Source organism: Schistocerca serialis, chromosome 10 (assembly GCF_023864345.2).
Source record: "Schistocerca serialis cubense isolate TAMUIC-IGC-003099 chromosome 10, iqSchSeri2.2, whole genome shotgun sequence".
NCBI lineage: Eukaryota > Metazoa > Arthropoda > Insecta > Orthoptera > Acrididae > Schistocerca > Schistocerca serialis.
The window spans coordinates 199,962,687-199,981,332 of NC_064647.1; the positions used below are offsets into that span (position 1 = coordinate 199,962,687).

The following is an 18,646-nucleotide window of genomic DNA, read 5'->3' on the forward strand; positions in this document are numbered from 1 at the left end:
AGGCAGTACTTTTATAACTGCAGCGATTTTTGCAGAAATTTATGCAGATTTTTGAGGTTTAGAAGGATTCTCAGGCATAGATGTTACAGCATGGAAGACACATCACCATAGAAACTCTTAAGTTGTTCAAACATAATGGTCTGATGCATGGTGGAGAGAACATTGTCCTCCATGTCCTTTCAGCAGCCCTGCAGAAGGAAGCAGAAGCCTCTCGGGGTATTGGCCTGGAAAACCTTCAGCTTCTGCAGTACAGAGGGCAGTCCTGTGCGCTGGACCCATGCAGGATCACGTGGTAAACCAATATCGTCTTGACAGTGTGCTGGCTGGTGGGGAAAGTGTTGACCTTCACATCCTTCCAGCACCTATGTGGTAGGAATGAAAACGACCTTGTGATATTTGTCAGTAGTTCTGCTGAGGCTGTTCCTATGTGCTGGGCACCCACAGAGGCCTGCCAGAGACGTGATCATCTTCACTGTGTGTAGACTGATGTGGAGTGCATTGTTCTTCAGATCCACAAAGTGTCCGTGTAGTAGGAAGCAGTAGCGCCTCATGGTAGTGGTCAGGAAGACCTTCACTTCAGCAGTGTGAAGGATATTCTTATGTGCTGTGTTCATGCAGGGGCACGCAAGAGACCTTGATTGGCTTAACCGGCTGATGGCTGACGGTAAGTATGCATTCCTCCAGATCCTCCCGGCAGCTCTGTGGCAGGATGCGGAAGCGCCTCAGAACATTTGAAAGGAAGACCTTGAGCTGCAGGCGGGCATACTGGGAACCCACACAGTTGCGTGCACCTACCCCAAATGGTATGTAGCTACACACGTGCTCCTTGCCATCACAGTCCTTCAAGAAGCGTGAAGGGTCGAACTTCTGTGGGTCCGGGAAGAACTCCGGCAGGCGATGGGTGATGCAGGGCATGAAAGCCAATGTGGTGCCCTTGGGGACCAGCACCCCCAGCCTCGAGAGCCAGAGTTCCTTCGTGGCATCCCGAAACATCGTTGGGACGGCTGGGAACAATCGCAGCGTCTCCTGTGGGTCACACGAGAAGAGAGTGCAAATAAGATCTCAAGTTTACACAGTGTTCGCACACCACTTAGAGATGTAAATAAACTCCTTATATGTAAAACAAGACTTTAACTGTAGATATGTTAAATGTGTAGTCATCCGCCAGGTTACATCTTTGAAGTGCTGACGGTGTTTCAAGAGCAGTACTGCCCAATATCTGCCGGTTGCCGCTGCTGTCGATTACTGTACAGAAAATACTATAATAGGCAGCTTAGAAGAATGCTTGTGAGGGATGAGGTGCGGGAAGGGGTAACAATCGTGGCCATCACTCCCTTTCGCCATGCAGCTGACCATGGTCTGCGCTGTTAAACCAAACTCCGCCCAAACAGACCATGAAGGCCCAACGGGACCGACCGGCCGCCGCGTCATCCTCAGTCCATGGGCGTCACTGGACATGGATATGGAGGGGCATGTGGTCATCACACTGCCATATATCAGTTTACGAGACCGGAGCCGCTACTTCTCAATCAAATAGCTCCTCAGTTTGCCTCACAAGGGCTGAGTGCACCCCGCTTGCCAACAGCGCTCGGCAGACCGAATGGTCACCCATCCATCCAGCCCGACAGCCTTAACTTCGGTGATCTGATGGGAACCGGTATTACCAGTGCGGCAAGGCTGTTGGCGGTCTGCGTTGTTGGCTGTATAAAATATATTTTCCTAATAGACTACTATGCGATAATATTCTGTGTCGTCGTTACCTGGCATAGTCGCCAATTTTCTGTTGTTGTTCATTCACAACTCCAGAACCAATTGAGAAAATTGTCGTGCATCATGAAATCAGACATCAAGCCCCGTTAATAAACTTGGAAAAGTTGTAGAAACTCTGTCACTGACGATGTTTTCACTAAAAAAAAAAAGGAAATGTGTATCATGACGAAAAAAGCATTTTAGGAATTCCGCACAAAATAACAATATTAACACACACTGTATCCATATAAATAAAAATCAATTGCCGCATGTACAGGGTTACCAGTATAGAACTATATGAAATAAAATCGTCTTAACTTGTGAACGGTTTGCGTTAGGAGGTTCAAACTGTGCAGTTGGCCACGGGGCATCATGGGTATTAGTATACACATGGATTGTTTGGTGTAGCGACGAAGTCCACTTTCATTTGTATGGGTTCGTCAATAAACAAAATGGGCGCATCTGGGGGACTGAGAACCCGCGTTTCTCTATTGAGAAGTATCTTTACCCTCAACAGATGAGTGTATGGTGCACAGTGTCCAATCACGGAATAATCGGTGTGGTATTCCTTGATGGCACGGTGACTACCGAACAGTACATGAAGGTTTTGGAGGATGATTTCATCCCCATTATCCAAAGGACCCTTATTTCGACAAGGTGTGGTTCATGCAAGACGGAGCTCGACCCCATCGAAGCAGGAGAGCATTTGGTGTTCTAGAGGAGCACTTTGGGTTAGCCAGGCGCCACTGCCATGGGCCTGAGTTGGTCGCCATATTCTCCGGATCTGAACATATTCAATTCCTTTCTGGGGGGCCATATTACAGACAAGGTGTGCAGCAATAACCCCAAAACCATTGCTGAGCAGAAAACAACCATTCACAAGCTCATCGACAGCATCGATGTACCGACACTTCAGCGAATCATGCTGAATTTTGCTATTCGTCTGTGCCACATCACAATCAATGATGGCAGTCATATCGAACATGTCACAACATAAATCCGAATATCTGTTGTGACAGTTACATGTTGAATAAAGAGTGTGCACGCGGTAGTTTGTAACTAATTTACTTTTCTTCATTTGTTCAATAATTGTCACCCTGAATGAAAGATCATCACTTGCGAAAGGCTCGACCGTTTTGGCTGACTTTTTTTTGTTTTTGTTTCCGTAAGTCTCAGGACAAGGTTTATATGGAAGAAAATGTTTGGAAAATACGTCAGAAAAATCGGAAATCTGGATAGTATTTCTGTATGAAAATCTCAATGAAAGAAATGTAACAGTCGGTTTCACAGATCTGCTGTCACGTGTTATCATAACAAAAGCAATGTGACGTTCTGGCTGACAGTTCCGCTATTCAGTTTGACAGGTCTGCTGTCGCTCGTTTTCATAAAAACAAAAAATTCCACATTGAATATTGATATTTTGCAAAATATAATACGATTGAAAGCGATGTTTGAGTGTCTCATCGGCAGTGATCATATCTTTGGCTTATTGCAAAGATTGAATTGATGTCAGTTCGTGGTAATTTAGTGTGTCGCAAAAATTCGGTTGGATTCAGTTAGTGGTTTATTTCTTCGGAACCAGTGAGGTGTTGAAATATTGGTCGACATACTCGTACGTGCAATGCGAGCCAGCTACATGATCGTCGAGTGAGTGAGACTGAGGTAGAACGTAAACAGCATTTGGAGGCAAATCGAATAAGAATTTTTCAAGAGCGTTATGTTATGACTCCGGAACGATAACAACAAAGAAGGTCAAAGACGAGGGGGGAGAAGGAGATGGACAGAAAAGGGTGAGGAAATGGGTATAAAGAAGGGGAAGAAGGATGTAGGAGGAGATAGAGAGAGAGAGGGTTGTGAGATGTACAGGAAGTGGGGTGGGGAGGGAAGGGGGCGAGATCGATTGGCAGAATTAGGGACGATAAGGAGGAGATAGAGAGAGGGAGGGGGGAGAAGGAGGGGGTTAGTGAGATAATGGAGAATTAGATTAGGATGCATATCCAATTTCCATGGGTATTAAGGAATTACGAAGCATTGCCTGGTTCGCTAATACAACATATAAATGAAGAAGATGACTGATACCATTCCTGAAGTGGCAATATGCTGAAAATGTGTGATGATTTAGTGAATTTACATCGGTCGAAGCTGATCTAGTCTGCCAGAGTTACAGTGTTAACGTAACTGCCTACATGAGAATGTTTTCAGAATAACGCTTATTATTCTGCGTTAGATTGCGTGACAATGCACACGCGACCCGCTACCACATTCCTGCTGCACGTATTCTTCTCAGCAGTGGTTACTAATCGTCATTATCAGACTGATATTGTGAACAGAATTCATGTGTTCAAGCGAATATAGTCGCCAGAAATGTAAAGGACAGAGCTGTAACGATTCTTACAGATCGTAAACGATTTTCAATTTTTTTCCTTTGTATACAATTTTTTAAGGTTTACACTCATGGTGTAAGAGACGGTGTGTAGCTAGTTACAACCACGGATAGCGGTTATTGCTGAAAGAATTACTTTTCAGTTATACTGGTTTTCTCAAAGCCAGTTTAACAAGACTATTACAAGCGCTCAGAATAAACTGTTTCTGAAATAACCGATTTTCGTTTCTTTATTCCTGTTATTTTCTGTAATAAACTTAGAAACCGAACAAAGATTGAAAAATTTTGACCGTCTTTGTTTCAAGACTTATAGAATCAAAATAAATTAAGAAAAGCTTTAACCATCCGTCGTTCACTGCTTTTCTCGAAAAGTGATAAATGTTTGTGTGTGTGTGTGTGTGTGTGTGTGTGTGCGCGCTCATTGTGTATTAAACCGGGGACCTAGAAACGACAGAGAGGCTTCGTCCCGCCTTAGCCCTCAGTGGTTCACAACTGGCCCAGCAGTCCACTCACCCCACCGCCGTCCCACACCAAACCCAGGGTTATTGTGCGATTCGGTCCGCAGTGGACCCCCACCCTCGGGAACGCCTCATACCAGACGAGTGTAACCCCAAATGTTTGCGTCATAGAGTAATTATGGTGTACGCGTATGTGGATCCAGTGTTTGCGCAGCTATCACCGACATAGTATAACAGGTGAAATAAGGGGAACCAGCTCTGATTCGCTTAGGCAGATGGAAAACCACCTTAAAAACCATCCACAGACTGGCCAGCACACCGAACCTTGACACTAATCCGCCGGGCGAATCCGTGCCAGGGACCGGCACGCCTTCCCGCTCGGGAAGCAGCGCGTTAGACCGCGTGGCTAGCCGGGTGGACTAAGTGATAAGTGGTTAACTACCACAAAAAATATTCTCCTATCGATTCTAATTTTTTGAAACTCTGCTGAAAAATCATGTCGCAATTGGGGATCATACCACTATATAGACATTGAATGTAGTCAGAGCTAAAGGACGAAAAGTGAGGTTGAAGAACTCTATTTCTCACGTTAATTTGTCCGTTTTCAAGGGCTACAAGCAGATAAAGGCATATTATAGAGACGCAGGCAGCATATCAGTAACTTCCAATTTTTATTGTAAACTGTGAATGGATTTTTAAGTTTTATGTTTTCTCCTTATACAGGGTGAAAAGTATTTAAACCGACAAACTCTGGGAGGTTGTAGGGGACATCAAAACAAATATTTTTCCCTAATGTCATTTTTTCCTATGAGGAGTACTTAAACCAACAGAGGAAGATTTCTCTGGCGGCAAGTTAATTAAACCAACAAACACTTTTCCATTTTGTATGACCAAGAGACAACACATTAACACAACCCAATTTCAATTACAGTAGATTTTCAAAAATTCCTCCACTGAATCGAAAACATAGGTTACACCGTCGGATCATGTTCTGTCTGACACGTGCATAAACCCCAGGAGTATCCTGAATTGTTCCTGCTGCTGCTACTATCCGGGCAACCAGATCCTCTTCTAATGGAACAGGAGTTGCGTAAACAACTCTCCCCACACAAAAAAGTCCAGAGGGGACATATCTGGGGATCGAGCAGGCCATGGTACAGGACCACCTCTGCCAGTCCACGTTTCTGGGAACCGTCGGTCCAGGAATCGACGCACACGACGACTGAAATGTGCCGGCGCCCCGTCATGTTGGAACCACATGCGTTGTCTTGTAGGGAGCGGGACGACTTCCAGCAATTCTGGCACTGCTCTGGCGAGAAAATTGTAATAGTGGCTGTCATTTAATGGTCTAGGTAGCATATACGGCCCAATTAAAAAGTCCACACATTAACGAAGAACCGCACTTGATGAGCGCTAGTAACTGTGGCATGTGGGTTCTCCTTACTCCAAACATGCGAAGTGCGCATACTGAAGACTCCACCACGCCCGAAAGTTGCTTCATCGGTAAACAACACAGAGGATGGAAATGTAGGATGCATTTCACACTGTTCCAGGTGCCACTGTGAAAACTGTGCTCTGGGTGGATAATCAACTGGTTTCAGGTTGTGGACACGCTGTAAGTGAAATGGACCTAACAATTGCTCTCGAAGGACTGTTCTTACATTCGTCTGATTCGTCTCCATGTTACGTGCGATTGCACAAGTGCTGATTGAAGGATCCCGCTCCACATGCTGCAAGACAGCTTCCTCAAATTGCAGCGTTCTTACCGTGCGACGGTGTCCCTGTCCAGGTAATCTGCAAAATGACCCGGTCTCACGCAGACGTTGGTACACAACAGCAAAGGTCGTATGATGCGGGATACGGCGATTAGGATATTGTTGTTGATAAACCCGCTGTGCAGCTCGTCCGTTGTGGTGCGCTACGTAGTACGCACCAACCATATCAGTGCACTCACTCCAGGTGTATCGCTCCATTAATAACAGAGATAATGCACTACTACACTGGTGGACAGCAGTTGCCTACAACTGAAGAGCGTAATACGCCCTCTAACAACTGAAGAGCGTAATACGGCCTCCACCGGTTTAAATAATCCTCACAGAAAAAAAATACATTAGGAAAAAATATTTGTTTTGATGTCCCCTACAACCTTGCAGAGTTTGTCGCTTTAAATACTTTTCACCCTTCGTCGCAAGTTTCTGCGGCTCCACCAGTTTTTACTTTTAAAGTGGCGGTGGGGGTAAGTTCCTATGCGACCAAACGGCTGAGGTCATCAGTTCCTAGGCTTACACACTGCTGAATCTAACTTAAACTAACGACAACACACGCACCCATGCCCGAGGGAGGACTCGAACCTCCGATGGAGGGAGCCGCGCGAACCGTGGCACATTTAAAACGAATGGAGAATAATACTTCACTATTGCCGAAGTTCGTAAAATACTTCCAGACTAGGGGTGCCGCCATTCTGCAATACCACTGATGTCTGACGGTGACATTGAGAAACTGCCATACAGACCAGACGGGGCAGCTCTTGAACACTACAGGTCCACTCGTATCATCTAAGAGACCACATAACATGGTAACCGATCATTATTGTCTCAGAAATGTTGTACCTGTTCTTAAGCCACAAGTTGTTGCTCGTTTTTGTTAAATAGCACTGACCGCTTCTACCATTTTCTATAATAACGCAATATTTCAAGGCAACGCAAATTCCACTTATAAAAATTACTCGTTCTTTAAAAGAGGTTTATTTAAAAACGAAAAATGTTCGTACTTCTGCTATGGCTAATTGATATTTTGTTTTTTAGCCAGTTATTAGTAAAAAAACAAAAACACTTGCTATAACCAAGACCAAACAAATACCGAAACCGAAAAATACCGGTTATTCAGAACTAAAATACCGATACCGGTTTTAACCGGTCGGGGTTTTTCCTATTCCTAGTTGCAACCTTTGCTGACTCATGGAACGTGTAACGAGCCGCTTCTGAAAGTGTCGTTCCTGGTTCGACTGTAATGACGTATATTGAAGAAATAGAGATAAGCTATTACAACTAAAAACTGCAATAATTTTATGTTAATGTTGTAAGAAACACTAATCGGCCAGTCTACATAAATTAAAAGAATGGATGAAAGTGAATGAGGGATGCCTCACATCTTGCAGTTAGCCAGTGTCACATTCCCTTCCAGCTGCGAAGTAGTCCCCTGAGGCAAAAAGGAATAACATACCACCTCTCTCTCTCTCTCTTTCTGTGTGTGTGTGTGTGTGTGTGTGTGTGTGTGTGTGTCTCCAGTGATCACTTTGACGAAATATAGGTGTTAAGCGCTAAGCATGAATGACACAAATCGCTACCAACAAGGAAAACTTCCCATTGCATCCCCCTCAGATTTAGTGGTAAAATGGCCCAGTGGGTAGCCCTTCAAAATCTGAAAATACATCAAGCATGAAAACAGGAAGAAGATGTACTGAACTGTGAAAAAAAAGTAAAATAGAAACAGTGGACAGTTGAAGTTCAAGATGTGCACCATCTAAAGTGCGCGTCATTTATGACAGCGGCCGAGTTTAGGTTCGTTCTGCGCATCTGACGTCACAAAACACAGTCAGCCAATGAACAGAGAACGACGTTGCCAGAGCTCGACTGCAGTGCAGAGCACGGACGAGTGCCTTCAGTTTTAGAAACGTTCAGTCATAAATAAAGTAATTGAACAAAAGCAGTGTCTTGATAGCAGACTTTCTTTTATAGAAAGTTTGGAAAAAGCATTCTTTATTCCAATTGCTTCGTATTCTATTAATTAATTAAACCAAATAAGCAATAAGCCTCCTAATTCAGGCGATAGCAAGGAAAGGTATTTGTATCATTCTCATTAACCGCTTTGTTGCAATAAAGAACAGCGGTAATTGTTTATTTCCTATTGTTCTTCGACGAAACATGAGTAATTCATAGTCATACCAACAGTGTTTGTCGGTATTTTGCGTGACCTTTTAAAGTCCTCTGGGAAATATAATGAAAGACAAGCTGCGTTAGTGTGATGGTTAAAGCGTATGGCTGCTAAGTGAAAGGTTCTGAGTTCAAGCCTCGTTCAGTGCTTAATAATTTCTTTATTTAAAAACAATATCGAAGTGTCTTCAGGAATTTTATTCGTTTGAATGTAATTTTTTGAAATTTCTAGTGGCAACTAAAATCGAGCATACAGAAAGTATACGCTATGCACTTTTACCTCTGCAAACTCTTCAAAATTTCGTGCAATGGTTTACTACATGTAATGCTGCACAATAACTGCGTTGAACTTCAAAACAAAATTAAAGTCATATATGGGGGAGGGGGGGGGGGGGGGGGGGAGAAGGTATCAGTCAAGAAGATGTGTAAAAATCAAATTTTTGGGCCAAATAGTTTTTGTGAAATCGAATGATAAAATGTGTCAAAGCAGTCGAAACACCATGTGTCTGCACAGGCAAGCAGTGCAATGATGACAAAATCGCGGAATGCGGGGAGCACGTCTCTGTAGCAGCGAAAGGGTTAATGCGGCCGTGGTGGCTTTACTTCATAAACTGCGCACTCCCCCCTAAACGTAAGTTTGCGAACTATACTATGGCGCTGCTTCTCTTGGCGCGTACAACTGGCAACACAGCAATCTCCCGCGTCTGGGCGGGCATGCGCGAACCGCCAAGATAAAAGCATTAAACTATAGCAACTCGCAGGAACAGAGGCTTCTTGGCTGTGGGGTTACAGTGTTCACTCCAGAAGTGACAGATCCGGGTTCAGATATGCCTCGTGGCGAATGTTTTGTTTACAAAATGTGAACTTTTCATCTGTTTTTCTTTTGTAGTGTTGGCAGTTTTTATGCTGTAAATTGGTTATACAATATGAGTCATGTAGTAAGAATGTATTACTGTCCAAGGAAATGTGATGAATAGTGAGAGCAGGCGAGATGCAGCATAAACCTCTCACAAAATTGAATACAACAAATAAACGAATTTGAACTATGTTTCAACAAAGGAATTGAAGGGCGAAACTTCCAAAACGGAAAGCAAGAGTTATAACATGTGGTACTTGTGTAGAACAAATAGGGGGTACGTATGCCTGGAGGTCCCTTCCTTTTATCCCGCTGTTGCAAATGGACTTTACACCACTACACTGACCCAAATTTGAATACGGCCAACAGGCACGTCAGTGACTGGATGGACAGTTCATAATTTTCTGAAAAAAAAGGGCCACGAAGAAGATTTAAACACGAACTCCCCTGTTCTAGTGCAACACCGTTGCCACACAACTATGACGTCCCTGCTAGCCACATTTGCTCGTTGTTGCACACCTTTTGAGCTTGGACCATTCACTGTTTCTATTTTGCTTCTTTTTTCACAGTTCACTAGAATTTGTTCCTGTTTTCATGCTTGATCTGTGTTCGGTTTTTTACAGGCTATCCACTTAATCTGAGGGGGATGTGATGCCGAGTTTCCCTTTGGAAATGGGAAATTTCTGGTAAATCCCTATGGGACCAAACTGCTGATGTCATCGCTCCTTAGGCTTACACAGCACTTAATCTAACTTCAACTAACTTACGCTAAGGACAACACACACACCCACGCCCGAGGGAGGACTTCCGACGGGAGGAGCCGCGCGAACAGTGGCAAGGTGCCCCAGACCACGCGGCTACCCCGCGCAGAGTTTCCCTTGTAAGTTACCTCGGCTCTTAGAGGCTGTAGCTGACATCTACACTTCGAGAACCTTACTCTGAGTCAGTAGCCATATTCAAACTAGTGTTACTAAGAACAAATCATCTGCCAATTTGTCGCACTTAGTTCTCGAGAGGGAGTTTAAGGAGATGGCAGAGATGTCTAAGGGTTCAAACATATGTTTGGAGCTGTCCTGCAGATAAAGTATTCAAATTCTTAATGATTAACAGTATAAAATGCCTGACGAAAAAAAGCACCACCATGAGCGAATGGGGAAACGAAATGAAACTTCGCCGGTTGGAAGGCTATGTAATTTTATTTCAGAGTTTACAGGACAGGAAGGACTCGACAGTACGAGTCCACTAAATTCCACACCATGTGGCCTGGGTGCATACGCTGACTAGATTTGGAATGGTATACTAACTCCGTTGTTCCTTATCCCGAGCAAGCTATACCACAACAGTGTGGACGCTGGCCTGGTCAGATGAGTCCCAATTTCACTTCGTTAGAGCTGATGGTGGGTTTCGAATGTGTCGGAGACCCCAAGTAGTCAACAAGGCACTTGTAAGCTAGTGGTGGCTACATAATGGTGTGGGCGGCGTTTACATGGAATGGACTGGGTCCTCTGGTCCTACTGAACTGATCATTGACTAGAAATGGTTATGTTCGGCTACATGGACACCATTTGCAGCCATTCGTGGATTTCGTGTTCCCAAACAATGATGGAATTTTTATGGATGACAACGTGCCACGTCAAAACTGAGCCGTGGTGCGCCTTTTCTGGCACACCAGCTCTTTGGCACGACGCAATCGATTACCTGGCTGTACTAGGATCTTTGCCCCTGTTGTGATCTCGCGGATGTTTCGCGCTCGCGGGAGTTGGTGTTGGACTCGCTACGAGGTGCAAGGACGTGCTTGCGTGGACGAAGGAGGAAAAGAAGCGTGCTGGGCCAGCAGCGACACGGCGTGTTTACCTCGTAAAACGGTCGGGAGTTTGAGGTGGACCTGCCTGATTTCAACTCCGGGCGCTGTTCGTTGCATTGCCTTGGTGCCTGTTTCTCGGAGAGACCCATCCATGGGGACCATCTCGAGCAACGCTCTCCATCGAAGGTGTAAGTGATTTTGGTGACTTCGTTTCGTTGAGCCATTTGCGTTGCAGCGAGTGTACTTGTTGCTTGGTTGCCCTAATGTATGCGTTGTTGAAGTAAGAGCAGCCGGCAAAGTGTGTGACCGCATGGAGACGAGCAGTTACTACTTTTTTTTTTTAAATCCGCTGGTTGGATTGCTATCAGGAAACTGATTAGCACGAAGGTGTTATATTTTGGGTTTTTGGGACAGTATCCAGAAGTTTATGTATTGTCTGTATGAGATTTTCAGTAATTAAAGTTTAAAGTTTGGGTCACATATATACGTGCATTTATTTGAAAGCACTCTCTCAGTTATTAGTAAAGACTCGTATTTTGCAAAGCTAGTCATTTGTACGTAGTTCCTTTATATACGTGCATTTATTTTAATGCACTCACTCAGTATTAGTAAATGAGCAATTGCTTCTTCATTTATATTGTCATTTATTGATCTCGTAACTTATATTAATTGATGTTTGGTTGGTGTTTGTTATGTCTTCTGTGGTCTGTTTGTGTTCCAGTTTTCTGCGAGTTGGGGTGTGTGGGAGTGGCGCCACGTTTCGCTTCGGTGCACAGAAGCTGTGACGTGCCGTCTAATGGGAAGTGACTCCCGGTTGGACCCCAGGGTTTAGGTGTTGTTTTGGACGGCTGGTCTGCTGCTTCCGGCATTTTAACTCACCTTTAGCCCAGGGCAGTCTGGCGTCACTGCCTGTTTGGTTAACATTTAACATGTTTCATGCATATATATATATATATATATATATATATATATATATATAAAGCTTTTTTAATTTGCTTGGGAATGAATTCTATTAATTTGTAACTTGTTCTACTGTTTGTGTTATTTGGGTTCTTAACGAACTGGTGTGCGTTTCATAAATCACTTTCATATTGCAAATTATTGCTCTTAAAAAAAAAAGAAAAGAAATATCTGTGCCACATTTCTTGAAATCACCTCCAGATTGTAATTTATTGTTCCTTTAAGTATTGAAATCTTTGTGGCTCATCTCTTTAAGTCAGTACACGTAATTGTAATTTGCTGCCTTGCTTAAGAAGCAAGCTATCTGTGATATTTTGGTGTTGTCTTAAAGATGGCCACGTGTTGATTGTTTCTTAGCTGTTTTATAAATATTGTCTTTGAATAAATTGTTAATTTATTGATTTGGTAGTTGCTGTGTTTAAGGAGTGGCATTATAGGGGCCTTGATCTTCCGTGCTAAGTGTACCCCTCATCCCGACTTCCTCAGTCACAAAACCTGTTGGCGCCCGTTTGAAGAACATTCTGGACATAGTATGAAAGCTTTCACGACCGGATGACATATCTTCTGGTAAACCTTCCGGGATGTAAGGTCATGGTCCATGAAACTCTTCAGCTCCTAACGTTTCGTCCAGAGCTGCGCTGGACATCTTCAGAGGGGTGTTTCTCCTCCGGTGAGTCTTGCCGGCAAGACTCACCGGAGGAGAAACACCCCTCTGTAGATGTCCAGCGCAGCTCTGGACGAAACGTTAGGAGCTGAAGAGTTTCATGGACCATGACCTTACATCCCGGAAGGTTTACCAGAAAACATTCTGGACAGTTTGAGCGAATGATTTGGCCACCCAGCTTGCCCAAAATGAATCGCATAGAACATTTATCAGACATATTCGAGAGGCTGGTTCGTGCACAAAATTCTGAACTGGAAACAATTTCGCAATTATGGACGTGTATAGAGGCAGCATGGCACATTATTTCTTCAGGAGAGTTGCACGCCAATGACATGTGACTCCATTTCTCGTCAAGTTGCTGCACTACGCCAGGAAAAAGGAGGTCCGATACGATGTGAGGAGGTATCCCATAACTTTTATGACCTGAGTATAGTTTGTGCTACTCGTTTTCGTCCAAGAGAGCGTGCGTTAATGGAAAGTAACTGGTAACAGCTGACGTATATGGCCCCGGAAAAGCATAACTGTGAGCTTCTGTCTTGTACAGCTCCTGTGGGGAAGTCAGTAGAGTGTTAGTAAATGCGGATGTGTAAGAAGAACAGGCATTTAATGTTAAGATACAGTATTACTAGTCCCCTGCTTGACAGAGTCAAGTCGTTCAAATATCTGGGCGTAAGGTTGCAAAGTGATATGAGATGCAATGAGCACGTGAACTGTTGTAGGGAATGCCAATGGTCGATTCTGTGTAATTGGAAGAATTTTAGGAAAGAGTGGTTCACCCTTAAAGAAGACAGCATCTAGGACGCTGGCGCGACCTATTCTTGTGTACTGCTCCAGTGTTTGGGACCCATACCATGTCGGCTTGAAGGAAGACATCTAAGAAATTCAGTGGTGGGCTGCTGGATTTGTTACCACCAGGTTCGAACAACATGTAGGTGTTAAGCAGATACTTTGGGAACTTAAATGGGAATTCTTGGAGGGAAGGCGACTATTGAGAAATGATCGAAGCAGACGAAATGAATTAAAATTTGAGCTGCGGCCGCGACTCGAACCCGGGTCTTATTGCATTAGTGACAATATGTAAGGGAAAAGTGAACTGAATTTTCTGTTGGGGAGGGTACTCAGCTTCGGTAGTTCGTGCAGCAACGTTGACCCTCGTGCTGCGGTGGTGTAATGGTTAGCATTTCTACCTACCAAGTGGGGAGACCCGGGTTCACGTCCCAGCTGGAGCACAGATTTTAATTCATTTTGTCTGCTTCGATCATTATCGTAGATAGTAAAGAGACTTAAATGTCTCAGGGAAACATTTAATTACAAGAACTATTGAGAAAATTTAGAAAAACGGCGTTTGAAGCCGACTGCCGAACGATTCTACTGCTACCAACATAAGGACGACGTAGATAAGATTCGAGAAATCAGGGCACATACTGAGGCATATAGACAGTCGTTTTTCTCTCGCTCTATTTGCGAGTGGAACAGGAGGGGAAATGACAAGTAGTGGTACAGGGTACCCTCTGTCATGCACTGTACAGTGGCTTGCGGAATATCGATGTAGATGTACTGAAGGTCCCGAGTTCGAGCACTAGTCATGACATTTTTGTACAGTAATATGTCTGAAACTGGTATATGTGACAACATGTTCGTGATATTTTCAAACACTGTTCTGAGTTTATAGCGATATTCTACTGGCAGTCCGCTTTCGCTTCGTTTATTTGAAAGCAGCAGACCTAAATACTACATTTGTAGTGTCGCAGACTAAACATAAACAATCGGGATGGAAGCATAAAGAAACAATTGCATCACATATGCGAAAGTATTAATAGTAATAATAATAATAATAATAATAATAATAATAATAATAATAATAAGAAGAAGAAGAAGAAGAAGCAAGACAAGAAACAAGACAAAAGCTATAAATACTTATGCTATACCAATACTGAACTACTCATTTGGAGTAGTGAAATGGAGTAACACAGACCTAGAAGCACTCAATACACTTACACGATCACAATGCCACAAATATAGAATACATCACATACATTCAGCAACAGAAAGATTCACATTAAGCAGAAAGGAAGGAGGGAGGGGATTTATCAAGCAATCATTCATATAAATACATCTGCTACACCACTGCAATTTCATAACCACTTCTACAACCCTTTAGATCACATAACATCAACAGATACGAAGAAAGTAAATTGGAAAAAGAAAACACTACATGGCAAGCACCCGTATCATCTAACACAGCCACACATCGATCAAGACGCATCCAACACATGGCTAAGAAAAGGGAATATATACAGTGAGATGGAAGGATTCATGATTGCGTTACAGGATCAAACAATAAACACCAGATATTACAGCAAGCATATTATTAAAGATCCCAATACCACAACAGATAAATGCAGACTTTGCAAACAACAAATAGAAACAGTAGATCACATCACAAGCGGATGTACAATACTAGCAAATACAGAATACCCCAGAAGACATAACAATGTAGCAAAAATAATACATCAACAGCTTGCCTTACAACAATCTTATAAAACAACATGTTCCCACATACAAGTATGCACCACAAAATGTACTGGAGAATGATGAATACAAATTATACCGGCACAGAACCATTATAACAGATAAAACAACACCATATAACAAACCTGACGTCATACTCACCAATAAAAAGAAGAAATTAACACAACTAATCGAAATATCCATACCCAATACAACAAATATACAAAAGAAAACAGGAGAAAAAATTGAAAAATACATCCAACTGGCTGAGGAAGTCAAGGACATGTGGCATCAGGATAAAGTTGACATTATACCACTTATACTATCAACTACAGGAGTCATACCACACAATATCCACCAGTACATCAATGCAATGCAGCTACATCCAAACTTATATATACAACTACAGAAATCCGTAATTATTGATACATGTTCAATTACCCGAAAGTTCCTAAATGCAATATAACATATACCGTACAGTTAAAAGGAAGTCATGCTTGACCAAGGTCCGCGTCACTTTCCATTTTTGACCAGACATAACGTCTGAGAAAAGAAATAAATAATAATAATAGTGACAGTAATAATGCAAATTATGATAGTAATAGTAATAGCAATAGCAACTACAGTAACAACAAGAATAATTAATATTATTAATACTTCGGCATGTATGATGCAACTGTTTCTTTATTTTTCTGTTCCATTGTCTAGGTTTCTTCTGTGAAACTACAAATATTATTAATACTTCTGCATGTATGATGCAACTGTTTCTTTATTTTTCTGTTCCATTGTCTAGGTTTCTTCTGTGAAACTACAAATGTACTCTCTAGGTTTGCTACTTTCAAATAAACGAAACGAAAGCGGATTTCCAGTAGAATATTTACTATAAACTCAGAACAGTCGTCGAACATGTCATGAACGTATTGTCCCATATAACAGTTTCATCACGATTTTACAGCATTTGGCCGTTATTGCAAACACACTATGATGTTACAGTACACAAGTACAGTGGTGACTAAGAAAATGCATCGTATTGCCAATGCTTTCAGGTTGTTGTGCGTATACTATCAACCCAGATTACACACCGACTGATGGTAAGCTGACCGAAGCATCCTCACTTCCAGTTACAATAATATTATAGTTAACTAATACACTATTTTCCTTCACTGTTCCCACTTCCAGCACTAGTTATCCCTTTATGCACCCACAGTGTTTTAATTCTCTCTTATTCCGCCGCCTCCCCCCCTCCCGACTGCACCTATCTGCCCTAACCTCTCCCCACCTTGTCCCTGTATGCTTCGACAAGCAGCACTTACTGCCCCCCACCATACCCTGCTATCCCTCCCCACATCCTACCCCAGCCTCCTTCCCTACCCCCACCACTCAGACTGCTTCTCCCGTCATGCTCTGCTGCTGCTCACAGTCTGGCATGGGCAGCCAGAGACTGTGGTCATTGTGTGTGCGAGTTGTGTTTTCATGAGTGTGTGTCTGTGTGTTGGCTAATCAGGATGAAGCCCTTTTGGCTGAAAGATTACTTGTTGACATTCTTTTTGTTGTATCTACCTGCGACTCACAAGGGAAACTCCTCATTGTCACCCCCCCCCCCCCCCCTCAAATGTGCTGCTAAAACGGCTCAGTGGATAGCCTCTAAAAAAACTGAACACATATCGAGTGTAAAAACAGGAAGAAGGTGTACTGAACCATGAAAAATAAGCAAGATATTGAACAGTCCAAGTTCAAGGGCTGTACAATATGAGTAAATTGCAAGAATCATGGCGTTGTGTTTCTGTGGTCATGGTGTTGGACTGTAGGACAGAAGATCCACAGTCGAATCTCGATTGTGCCCTTCTTCTTCTTCTTCTTTTCTTTGACAAAAACTGGTGATTGATGTGCCTCTTCTCCTTCTGTTATTCTTGGCAATTGTCGTACTATACATTGGTTGTAAAATATGACTCACTTGGTAAGAATATACTACCATCACATGTAAATATGATGAATAAGAAGAGGAAAATGAGATGCTGCATAGATCTTTCCAGAAATGAAAACAGAAATAAATGGGTGTGAACTATGTTACCACAAAGGAATTTAAGAGTCAAAACTTCCAATACAGAATGAAAGGGTCATAACATGTGGTACTTGTGTAGACCAAATAGGAAATACATATATCTGGAGATGGCTTCCTTACACCATGCTGTTACAAACGGACGTTACACAACGCCACAGACACAAATTTGAATACAACGAACAGACACGTCAATTACCAGATGGGCGGTTCATAGCTTTGTAAGACAAAATAAAAATATTAGGCCCCAGGCAGATCTGAACACGGATGTCTTCCTTTGCAGTCGAAAACCATGACCACATAACCATCACACTGTGGCTTTTCCGATTTGTTCGAAGTTGCACATCTTCAGATTGGACTGTTCACTGTTCTGATTAGGTTACCTTATGAAGAAGACAAAGAATTTCTTTATCCATCGCAACTGGTTGGCTGTTTATAATTTTATTACGTGAAACCGTTGCTGTTGTGCAGCTATGTTTAAAATATTGTTGTTCTGACTTTGCTTCTTTTTTGACATTTCAGTAGACCTTCTTCCTGTCTTCATGCTTGACCTGTGCTCAGTTTCTGACAGGTTTTCCACTAGGCCATTTTACCTCTAAATCTGAGTGGGGGTGGGGGTGCGAAGGGAGGTTCCCTTCTTAGCATCTCCGCTATGTGGTGAGTGGCAAACTGTCCTTTTCATGAAATTATCATTATTCCATACTGCATTTTCCGTAACACTATGGGTTTGTACTCTCAAATAAACGAAGGAAAAGTGGAGTGTCAATAGAACATTATTATAAACTCCAAACAGTCCATTTATTTGTCAGGAATACGGTGCCCCATACAAGAGTTTAACACACACTTCAGCAAAAAAAGAGCTAGAATGACCAGGGCTCAAACTCAGGACCCTTGATACGACAGAGTAACACTCAACCGACTTCCCCCAGTGGTGCTCCATGCGACAGACAGTTATGCTTTTCCTGCCTTCCGTACCGTAGGTCAGGGGCACTTTTTCCTTACTGTTCTCTTGGGCGACAGCACATAGCACAAACTATATCGAACTTCTGGCTAATGCTAATACCCTGTCGATATACAACGTTTGGTACAGATCTGACATCTTGAGGTTTGGGTGTGAGGGCAGCATGACAGAACCAATGCAGAGATTGCAGAGCACTTTGGACTGCCCTTTACAGCTGGATAAACAATATATAAGGGAGACAGGTGCGACTGCCAACGTATGCTCCTAATACTTCTCCGTGATGCAAGGCAAAATCATGTTCTTACATAA

The 18,646-nt window shown here is 42.9% G+C and overlaps 1 protein-coding gene across 1 annotated transcript in view; it reads right to left on the reverse strand.

The window, feature by feature from the left end:
• LOC126424685 (cytochrome P450 4C1-like) overlaps positions 1-18,646 on the reverse strand; it is a 174,654-nt gene continuing 156,008 nt past the window's right edge. The window contains exon 7 of the mRNA XM_050087412.1: positions 1-1,026. Within this exon, the coding sequence (XP_049943369.1) occupies positions 598-1,026 (429 nt within the window). The 3' untranslated portion in view covers positions 1-597. The remainder of the gene's footprint in view (positions 1,027-18,646) is intronic.